Raw genomic sequence first — 12,737 nt, forward strand, 5'->3', positions numbered from 1 at the left:
CGATTACAAGATTTTAGAATTTTCTTATTTTTTCTTAAATATATTTTCCACAAACAAATAATTATATATATCCTGACATTTTACGCGACAATGAAAGGAGAAAAAAGACGTGTTAATCATTAGCCTAACGTGTTAAAAGGATCTATATCGTTCCCGAACGATGAATGGAACTCGTTTTCTCATTTCGCTTTTAATTTGTTTGTACACACGTAACTCGTCGACACGCGCGAACGTTTGTCAATATTTCATCGTCGTTTTGCATTTCCTACATTCACCTCGAATGTACACGCGAATAAAGTCTCGGTAACACGCGCGGCGTCTAGTAAAATCGCGCACACCACGCGACGTGTGTGAACTTACACACCCGTATAATTACATAATCGTTCGCGTATCGTTTTTTAGATATCGCAATAACAGGCCGGGTGTAATTATAATTTATAACTTAGCGTGTCCGACTGAATTACATCAAGCCGATTTTACCTTTACGTAAGGCGGATCTCGAAGGTGTTAGGCCTTCGGGCGATAAACGATCAGACACTGCGAAAGCTTTTACTCTTTCATTCATCCGATGTCTTACAATTAACGTAAGAGAAAAGACGTAGCATTATTGTTATACTATTATTTCGTTAATCCTCATGAATGGCAAATTAGGATTTTCCTATCGAACGATCAGAGAACAAAAGAAAAATACTTCGATTCGGCTGATGCTGAATATTGGCTTAAATTGAATGGTTATTGCGAGCGTATTTTGATCGAAATTCTTAAACGCCGCTAATCAACGAACGAGAATAACTGGCCTGTCTTATCAAGCGTGATTAACCCAACAAATGAATCGCTAATTTCAGGCCACTGACTGTGAAGACTCCTTTTCAAACGAGATAATATTACAAGGAAAAACGCTGCCAAATTTACATATTAAAGAAAATGCTTTATTGATCTCCGGGCGAGCTGTGTAATCGATTTTACGCCTCGTATGACTTCATTCTCTTAAATTATTATTTTTATCCTGCTGTGTCAATAATGAGAATGATAATGGTGTTTGTAATGGTCCAGTTCGATGACATTCTGTTGTTTTCATATTTTTCCTATCGAGCTTGTTTTTTAACAATAATATTGTTTGGTCATGCTCGATTTGAAGGATAAATTTTATTTCGTGTAAAACAATTTTATTTTATCCGATAAAATAATATTGTTTTGTGTAATTCAAGAAAATTGGTAACTTAAGTGGCGCCAGAAGATCATTTAAATTTGGAAATTACGAGAGGGGTTAATTAAATCTTGTCTCGTCAAGTTTTGAGAAACAGTTGATAAACACTTTGGGAGATAATGATAAGTATATTACGAATTAAGAGAGTAATGACAGAATATGTATATATATTACTTTTGTAGATAATAACTTTTTAATTTCTTATATACAAAAATATATTTATGCAGTACTATAATTGAAATTGTATTCTTTAAAAATTTATTTTATTTTTTATTTTCTTTTATTTTATTCAGTCTGTACCGATTTTTCATGCTTTGATTCTCGATGCATTTATCATTATCATTCGAGATTGTTAAATAAATTCTTACGTAACCCATTATCAATTTCTGTCTGTCGATTTCTTTAATTATCATGTATTTCTGTGTAATTTATTATCAGCCTTTTCGATTCATTAAAAACACATCTAAATTTTATAATATTTAGCCTGATTTGATCTCGAGTGCCCATAATTTTCGACTCGTAAAAAAAAAAGATCTGCAGAAACGAAGGGTATCGTATAATCAGAATTACATTGAAGAATATCAATACAAGATGTTCGACGCGTGGAAATTGCTGTCGATCCCTGTTCGTTATCTGCGCCGTATCACCGTTCGGTTTGTCATTTCTCCAGCTAAGTATGTCAAAACAATTATTTCGAAGTTTATCCTGTCGGACTGAAGGCAGTCAAGCGATACGCGTTGAAGGTAAAGAGACGATACAACCATGTCTGTGTTCTGATACACAATTAAGTAGATCATCGTGGTTCTGAACATCATTCGTCACTGTCGGATCAAGGGTGAACAAAGAAAATGAAATCTGTCTCTTAACGAGCCTCCAATACAGTTCTTTTTAATTATGATAGAATGAACCTGGAAGAATTAGAAAACGCTACAAAAATTAATTAGAAAATTAACATTTTTTATTAAAAAATTATCATACTTGAAATTTCTAAACCTGAAATTCCTTCAGCATATTCAACACTATAAATCTATCTTTATACTTTGCTTTTATTTATCTTTTCATCTATCCATGTTCTTATTACCCTGACTGCAGGTAATAATTCAGCATCTCAGCGTTGATTAGATGGATTCGAGTATTAACCGCAATTACTCGATATACAAACTCGATTCGCGATTATTACTTGACGAGGACAAACTGACCGAACTGAGCGATAAATCAGCGCCCCTCGGTATCGTAAATTATAGCAATCATTAACGACAATCGATCGTTCACCAGTCGATCAATTCGTTCGGTTGAAAGATCTCGCCGATAAACTGCGGCCGCTTTTACTCTCGTCAGTTTTTATACCTTTGAAATGAATTAGATCTAATATGTGATACTACTGCGAAATATACATCAGCGTAAAATAAAAAGAAAAAGAAATAGATAAATTGATTGCATTTTAACTGTGTGATTGGCACAGTAGATTTGGACATATGAATACTCTGATTATTTTGATTTTGATATATTTTTTTTAATTAAGATTAAAAAATTAAATTATTAAATTTTGTTTGAATTTGAACAGTTGTTCCCATTTTACCATTCTTCCAAAGGAATTAAGGAGGAGAAATTTAAGATCCATCTTAGTTTTGTAGAATCACTCTGTTCACATCATAAACAATTCTTTCTTTCACTCAACAGTAAGCCTCGCTTTCAAGTTTCTAATCTATAAACCTTCGAAACTCCGATCCACTCAAAACCCAAATACCTTCTAATTCAGGAGAGCCATAAAATGGAACCACCCAGCTGGAGATATTCTTTGTTCAGTGAAACTTCTTAAATAGTTTCAAGAACAGCCAACGCAATAACGATGAATCCTTTCGTAGCCATATGTCAAAAAATAACAATTAAAATGGGGAACACAATAGGACATTAAACATGAAAATAAAAAGCTAAGTTTAACTCAGGGTGGTCCAACTGGGACACCCAAATCTAGGATAAGTTCTTCAACCTCGATTGTATATTATTATCTGCTCCAAAATGTTCATTTTAATACTTAGTTAAAATAAATTGAATCGAACGTACGCAATACACGAACCGCGAAAGATTAATAAATTAACATTTACAAAAATAAGCGATTTATTATTCCTTAGACTTTTGCTGTTGGTGTATTGGGCCTGCTTGCTCATTATGATTATAAACAGAAGCTGTGTCTGTTAGTTCATCGCAGAAATTTCGAAATTTAGAATGGAGAAGCTTACAAAGTCTTAAGCTCAAAAGTTTGGGTGTCTAGAAGCTCGAAAGCTCGCGAAATTTAAAACTTAGAAGCTTGAAAGTTTAGAACTTTCAACGTTTAAAAGTTTAGAAGCTTCAAAGTTTAAAAAATCGAGAGCAAACTGAAATCCTTGAAATTTTGAAAATCTTATAATCTCAGAATTTTAAAAAAGCTTAGAAACTCGGAGTCTAACGATCGTCCATCGAAAATGAAACGAAAGCTAGGATGATTTTCAGCGTATCTCGACCTTGAAGCAAAACCATCAGATGTCGAAGCTGTAAAATCTCGCGGAACTCGAGACGTTCAACATCAACTCGGTAAACATTTTTGTCGATCCGCGAGGCCCGAATCACCACCTCCCAGCGGGATACGTTCGTTGTTCACCAGTGTAATTTATGTCTAAAACGGTTCGCTCTAAAATAGCTGAAGTTACGGGCGGTCGGCTAGGAGGTTGGCGCGATATCGTTCGATGCTCTTGAAATTTACGCTAATGCGTTCCCCGTAAGCTTTATTATATTTCATCCGGCTCGATTAATCCAACCCGGCGCGAATGAACGAGCCACGATCGCAGCCAGAGGCTGATTTGTTCAATAACTATGCATTTCTCTGATAATTTCATTATTTATCATCCATTGTTCCAAAGTACCAGAGTAACCGTGGCAATTTAGTGAAATTATTCAATCTTTTATTTACAAATTGCACCATAGAACACCATATTAATCAATCTTATATCTACAAGTAATAGTTGAAAATAGAAAAAGTGTTTGTTTAAATATTTCATAAATTTAGTTTCTTAATTTTAATTCAGAAAGGTCATCCATCCAAAAAGCAGATTTTATCCTGTTGAACATAGGTAATGGTGCCAATTTCGCTTGTACAGATTCTATTTCATGTATGCGTGCATATTTTGAATGTTAGAATGAGTGGATTGCATTATTCGGCCGCGATGGGTCCAGATTTAAAACGGCATAGAAGCTGGACAATTCAAGCCGCAGCTGTATGAATTCCAAAACGAAGAACTCGAACCGGGCTCCGCTCGGTCTATTTTGTACCAGGGCAATTTGGCCGGCTGTCTGCTCGTATTATCCTGACCTGGGATAAAAGCGAGGTGACATCTCGGTGTGCCGGAAGCTGGGCCGCGATGAGAACCGGCTAAGTCGGTTTTGTCTGCGCGTCAACGCGTTTCGGTGATATAATGGGAAAGTTTTAAACTCTGAGAACAACGCGCCACTGATGGAATTCTAATTAATTCCGTGAAATTCGAGGATTCTTGTAGACATATTTCTTCAGTGAAGAAATTGAATTTTTATGAAGTTCTTTAAATATTTTATCACGGTGGAGCATTGAACCATTGTTCGTTGCGATCCACGACTACTCGCATTGTATTAAAAATATTTATAAAACCTTTGTGCAGTCATTTTCGCGAAGCTTTAAGCTTTAATTTGATATATCACAAGTGCCATTTTGCGATACTTTTCTGTCATGAAATCGAATCAGACTTTTCCATCCTCCAAAATTTCCCTGTCGTGAGGTGCAACGATTTAAATCACGGGGTTCTTGACCCGTACGGAGTATAAAGTATCCAGACCTTGAAGAAAGATTCATTACTCTCCGATGAAACATTCTATATGCACCGGAATGGTTTACGAGCTGAAATCTGGAAAAATCTGTTTGCCAGGGAAAGACCGCACGCTTCTTTGTCCGCTCGTTACAAGTGTTAATGAACGAATAAAAGCAAGGCGACTTTTATTCCCCGAATAACATCCGGCGATGGGAAACGAACGAAAGCCTGTCTGGCCACGAAGAAGACGAAATGTTTATGCAAGAGGAGTTGGTAGGAAGAGCTGGATGCAAGCGAGGGCCAGCCTTTTATGCGTCAAACAATATCGTCCAGTTCAACGACACGTGGTGTACTGGCGCCGCTCGACACGAGGCAGACGACACAGTTCACAAAGCCCTTTCTAACCAACATTCTTCACCTTCTTTTGACCATTGTCTGAACTGACGTTGAAGTGCACACGTGGTTGTTAACAGACGCATGCCTGACGACTACCGATGCTGAAGAGACCACCTAATTGCTTCAAACTAGCTGCTCCTGGTCTGATCACCTTCCAAGAAGGTCTAACTTTTATTATTTATTTGTTAGAAATTTCTGAAGATTAAATTGATCGATCAATATTGCAACTGCGAGCTGCAATTGACGTTCAGTTAATTAATTGATCATCAGTTTGATTTTCTGAACCAAAGTCCACTGAAAGACTCAACAAGTTTGAATACATGAAAAATTGTTGATCGATCACCTTATTATTTAAGATGAGACTAATTTTTATTACAAGCTTCTACGTGAGAGCCTTATAAGTCTCTCAGATCAGCAAAAATCGTGAAATTGAAAGAATGTACTCTTGTTGGTTACGTTCTGGGAACTTGGTCTCTTGATTATCGTATTTTGTCGTACAAGACATCTATCAGTGTCCAGTGATGAGAACTGCTTAACCTTCCTATATTCACGTGATCGACAACGCGTGTCTCCGGTTCGTATGGTACAACTATATATCGTCTATCGCTCACCCCATATCCTGTATCCTGTGTCGGGATATCAGATTATCACGCGGTAAGCGTTTTTTCTGCGGCTCTGCGTTACCGCCTTCGTGTCCTTTTAGAATCGTTTTCTCATCCCGTACACTTCGTACTCCATCTTTTTCTTTAATTTAAGCAAGTTCCTTTGATTCTTCAAAATTGCAACTAATAATAAAATTTAGAAAATTATTGCTATGATATTTCAAATAAACAACCCTTGGTTCTGTTCCAAATTTCAAATACCCAAAGCCTTCTGTCACTTCTTAAATCCCACAATTTATTAGTGTCTACGCTGCCATCGTTCCCGGTGCTAATTAATAAATTTCAAAGGCCTCGTTAAAACGTCAATAAACCAAAAAAAGTTTCATCGCTGGTTTTTTTAAATTTTTTTTTTAATCTCAGCAGCGAGAAGATACACGATCGACAAGATATTAAAATGATTAATATTCTGTTTGCAATTCATAGTAGAAATACTTCAGGTTCTTCGTTTCGTTGAGTATTGACGTCCAATAAATCCCTGTCACCTGTATCCGAGAGTCAAGGATTTACCTGGTGACTGAAAAGGCTCCTGAAAAGAAAGTAGCTGTAAAAAGGGCTGGTTCTTTTTTCCTTTTTATGGGCGTTTAAACGGGACGTGGTTTCACGGATGGTCGTCGTCAAGGTCGTACGAGAAGAAAGGTCGTATGGGTGTTCGATGAAAAGTATTCGATTTCTTGGTTGACCACAATTTCTCGCGGCTGCAGTTGTTGGCTCCTTTATCCTTTCACGCGATGAATTTCTTGAAAGAGAACTTGCTTCCGGAAAGCCTTCGAAGAAAGCCTGATGTTGCTAATCTACCTTGAGAACATTAATTTAACGTCGGTTAATCATCCTTGATGTCCTGGCAAATTTTATTCATGAATTTATAGGACGGTCCTCTTTGATCTTATCGAGTTATTGGATTGAGAAATAGGTTTCTCATGCAAATTTATTCATCTTTCATTTATAGGATTATCTAATTTTTTTGGAAGACGGATTCGATGCACTGAACGTGAAAATATTTTTCGAGTTATATAAGGAACGTTAAAAATCATATTTTTTTATTAAATTCTGATTTTAGAGTAATTTTAATCTTCGTCGTGTAAAAATATGGAACAGGAAATATCATGTGTCGTTAAAATAATTCATTCATCATAAATAGGATCGAGTATTTTCAAGCCTCTTAAATTGTCCACCGATGCATATAATTTTATTGATCCGGATCGATGAACCAATAATAGAGACATTGTACCTATCACAGCCAATTGCACTCTCCGCTTTAATTGTTTTACGGTACAAGACAATTTGGTCGATACAATTATATGGACAAAAATAATTTTACAATGCTTGTATTTCAGAACTTTAGTCTGGTTAATCACTTCGTAATTTTTTCAAATTTTTCAATCATTTTGTCGTTGTACCCTGTTGTCCCAGTGTCTTTGTTCCCGTTTGCCAAGTATCGCGTGCGTAATCGGTGACGACGTTGTCCTAGGTTCACCGGGTCCCTTTTTACCCGGTCGTGCATGTATCGTTATGCAATTGTACATACAATGCACGTAGTGTCGGAGCCGCAGCCGCCCACGCGTCGACATTTAGTAAGCGCGTTTAATCTCCTCGGACATGACGTAAAGTCCCTTTGTTCCTGGGACATGGTCCACGATACCGTACCGCCTCGAGTGGGACGTCAAAATTTCTCCTCTTATTATCGTTAGTTCCGTTTCAGTCAGCCTTAGGCGAAGAGGTTAACGAGTAAACCGTTTAGCAACAAACATTATCATTATCAACCCTTTAACTAAGGATTTCATTTGTATTGAGGTATCCGGAAATTATTCTAACCGAGCTATTATTAGCTGAAATTATTTCTATAGAAATTTATTAATTTACAAATGTTTACAAAGTATTTATTCAAATGCCGGAGGCATTAGGCTTCCGGGGAAATCTGTAGAGATAATACCGTACTCGAGGAAAGATAATCCCTTCGGATAAACACACGGATTATCGACAGCCGTGCCGAAGCGGCACCGTACCTGTTCATTCCTTCGTGAGCCTTCCTTGAGTCAATACAGGATTAAACGCAGTTTATTTCCAAACCGAATACGTTATATTAGTGTACGATCAATAGAAATGATTTAAACAGGTATAGCTATTATGTAAAATACACGTGAATTGAAGTTTGTATCAGTAGCAAGTAGTATGACACGAAATAAGACGTTCGCAGTAGTACGTCTCAATAATATACGACTCTAAACGATTCGAACAGCTTCTATCGGTGTTAAATTTATTCCGGACAAGAAGACGGAGAACATGTTGCTTATTTTATTTAATGTCAGCTATTTGAAGTCGTTGATAAAGCTTACTTGGCAAATTTTAACTTTATTTTCGAGATATTTGATATTACGGACATTGCACTGTGACTGCACCTCGATTGGATATCTGATACTCGAAAGATTTTCTATTTATACGAATTTTACTGTAGCTCAGCAGTGACGGGAATTGGTAACGATCCAATAGGTTCAAATGTTTCTTATCAACGAATCAATTAATGTCAATCTTAAATCTACTTAATTAGGTCGCAGTATAAAGATTGACAAAATTGTCAAGGAATTCATTTTTCAATAATTATCTCTTTTTCATTTTCTTCTTAAATAATTTTAAACGTTTCTAAGTACTCGTCCAATTTGAAATGACTCAAAGTAATTATATATTGTTAGTCATCAATGATCTCTATAGAAGACAATAGTATTCCTCTTAACAATGATGCAGGAAAAATCTAAACTAGTATTTTTCCAATCCGGATACCATCGATAATTATTCAATTCCAGTATGCAATCATCCATTAAGAGCAATTAACAGCGCATACTAAATGGTACTCTGAGACAGTTCTTCGAAAAATCATCGTAGAACACCTTAGGGTATTTCTGAAAACTTCTAAGTGTCTCTCCGTAGCTATTTAATTTATGTACAACACCACTGAATCAGGCTTTAGATAAAAATGTACAAAACATTGTGCATCTCATTGGGAGTTAAAGTTCATCACAATCATTGACGTCGTGATTGATTGTGATTTTTTCATGAAAAGGAGAAAATGTCGTTGACGTACGTGCAGATCTCGTCATTGACATTGTTGATGAAGAATTTTTTCAATTTAGGATCATAGGCCTATGCTTTGTGTTCGAAATGATCTATGATTCAGCTATTTTGCAAGATAACTTCCTTATCGAAATGATCACGTGTGTGTAATTTAATAATTAAAATTTGCAAAATTCATCTATATGAGATAAGACGAGTTGCAATCCTAGCTAATAGTTTAATTATACCTCATCCTGAAGTGTCGGTTCAATCAATAAGATTTTTATCCCATTCCAAATAAAAATATGTATGTACAGCACCTGCAACCGGAAGTCCGCGTAAACCAGACGTAATAAATCACTATCGAAGTATGTTTGTGGTCGAGGTTGATGAGATATCTGGAAAGAATTTCGATTTTTCTCTCGGAAGAAGGTCGATTAATTGATTCTAAGCAGCCAGATTGTGTAATAGTCTCGCTATTCGCACGTTTACCCATCGTTTAACTATTCTTCTTCGCGGCTATCTATGAAAATTATTCAAACGATTAGCTTCAAGTCGATCAGTCGAAGTGCAGGGTTATCGGGAGGAATTATCGTTTAAATTTGTAACAGGGTATCTTCATACCGGATCGAGTTTGATAAGGCAATCAGCCGTTCTCGTAGAATGTTCGATACATTGACTTATCTCGAAGACGATTAAATACTTTCATTAAAATTAATGAGCAGGCAATGAAACCGTTGATGACCTTAAAAATTAAATTGTTCCTTACTAACCGTCATACTTTCCTCTGTTACAGTGATACCTGACATAAAAAAGACTTCAAGAGAACAAAATGACATCTCGAACGATGCTTCTTCCATGCATCCTGACTTGGAGTATGTCAGTTTAAAGAAGATCAGTGAAAATCAGTATGAAGATCCTCGTAAGTTAACAAGATTATTACAAGCTATTTCTTAATAACCGATCAAACTCGAGTCTCCTTTTAATATTTCAATATGTCAAGTTTAAAGTGCATTAAATGCACGCGTTTATGACAGAAAAAAAAGCGCAAACGTTAGTAAGAAGGAAATAAAATGAGATATGAATATCAGGTTCGTGGATTATGTTACGGTTTTCATGGACGTGTTTAACGCCGACACGTGGCTTACCAGTTAATTAAACTAAATCAATTAATATTATTGGTATCGTAACGATAAAACTAATCCCATTACTATTTAAGCTAGCGATAGATTTAATCTAATCTCATTAGTATCAAAGTAATCAGTTCTAGTTGCAATTTTATATAATGAAACCTAGCAATGGCTTTGACCGTTGCTAAAATTAAAAGCAAAATTGGAGCTATCATTAATTTTCAAAACAATTTGTACTGAATTCCTTACGATAATTCATTTTACACGTCCAAAGATATTTATACAATTTAAAATAAATGTACATACTATGTTCAGTATCTACGAAAACGTCTACGACACAAATATCCTAAGTATTCTGAGACTATCGTTTGGTATTTGAAACCTGTGCCTGTCCACATGTAAACATAGCGAAACAGAAATTTTCGAGAGAGAATTATACAACGTGTTTTCAAGGCTTTCACAGTATCAGAACTTCTGACACGGAGCTGGTTGAAATGCAGGTCAAACGTCGGAATAAATTTTCTCATAGATTACCATCTAAACCCGGAAGTTTCGGTCAACAAAATTATGTAACACTTTCCACGGATTGCGTGTAAAACACCGTTAGAATGATTGTCAATAAGTAAGTAGCATTGCTGCGGCATCCTTGCCTTATTGTGGGGACCAAGTAATTGCTAAGTGTCATTCGAATGATGTTGCTAGAAATTATTGGCGGATCGTGTTTCGAGCTAATTCGAAAAAATCATAATTACCATAGGTAATACTGCTAGATACCTTCTTTGGAATTTAGAATCACTTTTCTGAGTAATATACATGAATACTTGATATTCCACTGTCTCAAGTTACCAACTTGGCAATTGTTTTTAGTATTTAATATTTCAAAGTTGAACCTCGCATATTGATTAACATAATAATTACAATTTTTATCATTTTTCACTATCTCTATTTAACTTTGAAGTAATAAAGCTAATTTTAAATTTTCCAAATTTAAACCACTCGATTCACAAACAATTTTACTCGCGAGTAGTTCATACCCATTGCTGAAAGAAGGTACGCGAGGCGCGCGCCAAAAATGAAAGTCAATTCAAATTAGCGCAATTAGACCACGATTCGTTCGGATAAATTCCGATGACGGAACGTGTACGAAGCGTATCGCCCAAAGAGTACCCAACCACCTTTTATCACGATCACGTTCACCTCGTTAAGCTCTCGATTGTGCGAGACGAAGCGGCCCATATAAACGCTCTGCAAGAGAGGTTCCGAGCAGATAAAAAGCAGACGACCAGATATTTATAAAGGATAAGATCGTTTCGCATCGATCTGCGTTCTCGATTCTCAGAAGTGTAAACCGATTCTATGTTGCATTATGAAGCTGATGGTTGAAAATGTGGCGCGAATGAGGAACGCGAAGAATTTATATCGCTATTTTCTTTAAATTTTATGCTTTAATTTAATGTAACATAAGTTCCATTTTGCGACACTTTTCTCTCATGAATTCTTATTAGACTTTGGAGATTTGATGCTCTCAAATTTTAATTAGCATTTTCAATTAAAAATACTATAAATCTTCGTGTACATAATTTTGAGTATAGATATTATGGCAAAATCTTTACCTCTGTAATTGACAAATGATCACCATCACCGCTTCTCTATCATTCTGCAAAAGTGGTAATACCTGTTTAACTTGCAATCACTGTTGCTAACTTTTGTTCACGGCAAATCCAAGGAGAAATTACTAAGGAAGAGATAACAAGTTGAAATCATGAAATAAGTATCCTCTTCTCTAAGTAACGAGGAGTAAAAGCTAGTGTCACTCATGCACGTAACACTTGATGAAACAGTGAGACGATTAATGCACGACAAAACGCATGTGTCGTAGTGCCGCATTAATGGCGAGCTTCGGGCTGCTTTTACCGTTCAACAGATCCTTTTTCTTTAACCACGGTTCACCTATCTAATTTCTCGTCTCACCGCGAAACGTGTTTTACGGTAAAGGCTACCGTTTCATTAACTGTTCCTTGTTTGTCTGCGTATTAATTTTCACCAATTACGCCACCCTTCAATCATTTATCCTTTTAAATGAAATTTTCTTACAGAAAAATTAGCGTTACTCCTAATATCACTAACATTGCTAATTGTATCACTAATTTCTCTGATTACAGCCGACGAGTTTTCCACAGCGAAAAGGCACCACAGTGGTCATTTTCGTCACCGCACAGCGGAAGTATGGGATCCTCATCCCCAATACGAGTTCACTGCCTTTGGAAGAAGATTCCGTTTGCGTCTCGCCCACGATACCAGCTTCGTATCGCCAAATATCAGAGTACGTACTCTATCTTTCCCTCGAGACAGAGTCAGAGTTTGCTGAACCGCTATCGTAAAAGTGATAATTCAATCTTCTTCGATCGTCAAAGATATTGGTGTTTATTGCCGCTAATACTGTTACGTTTATCAGGGGAAAGGTTATCTTACGTTATTACTA

At 36.2% G+C, this 12,737-nt stretch overlaps 1 protein-coding gene across 4 annotated transcripts in view; it reads left to right on the forward strand.

Annotated features, from left to right (window-relative positions):
• Positions 1-12,737, forward strand: part of LOC114876984 (A disintegrin and metalloproteinase with thrombospondin motifs 9-like) — a 70,557-nt gene that overhangs the window by 14,336 nt on the left and 43,484 nt on the right. For all 4 annotated transcript variants that reach the window (XM_029189011.2, XM_046286594.1, XM_046286595.1 and 1 more), the window contains exons 3-4: positions 9,922-10,047; positions 12,418-12,578. In XM_029189011.2, the coding sequence (XP_029044844.2) occupies positions 9,922-10,047; positions 12,418-12,578 (287 nt within the window). The remainder of the gene's footprint in view (positions 1-9,921; positions 10,048-12,417; positions 12,579-12,737) is intronic.

Source organism: Osmia bicornis, chromosome 7, assembly GCF_907164935.1.
Source record: "Osmia bicornis bicornis chromosome 7, iOsmBic2.1, whole genome shotgun sequence".
Classification (NCBI taxonomy): domain Eukaryota; kingdom Metazoa; phylum Arthropoda; class Insecta; order Hymenoptera; family Megachilidae; genus Osmia; species Osmia bicornis.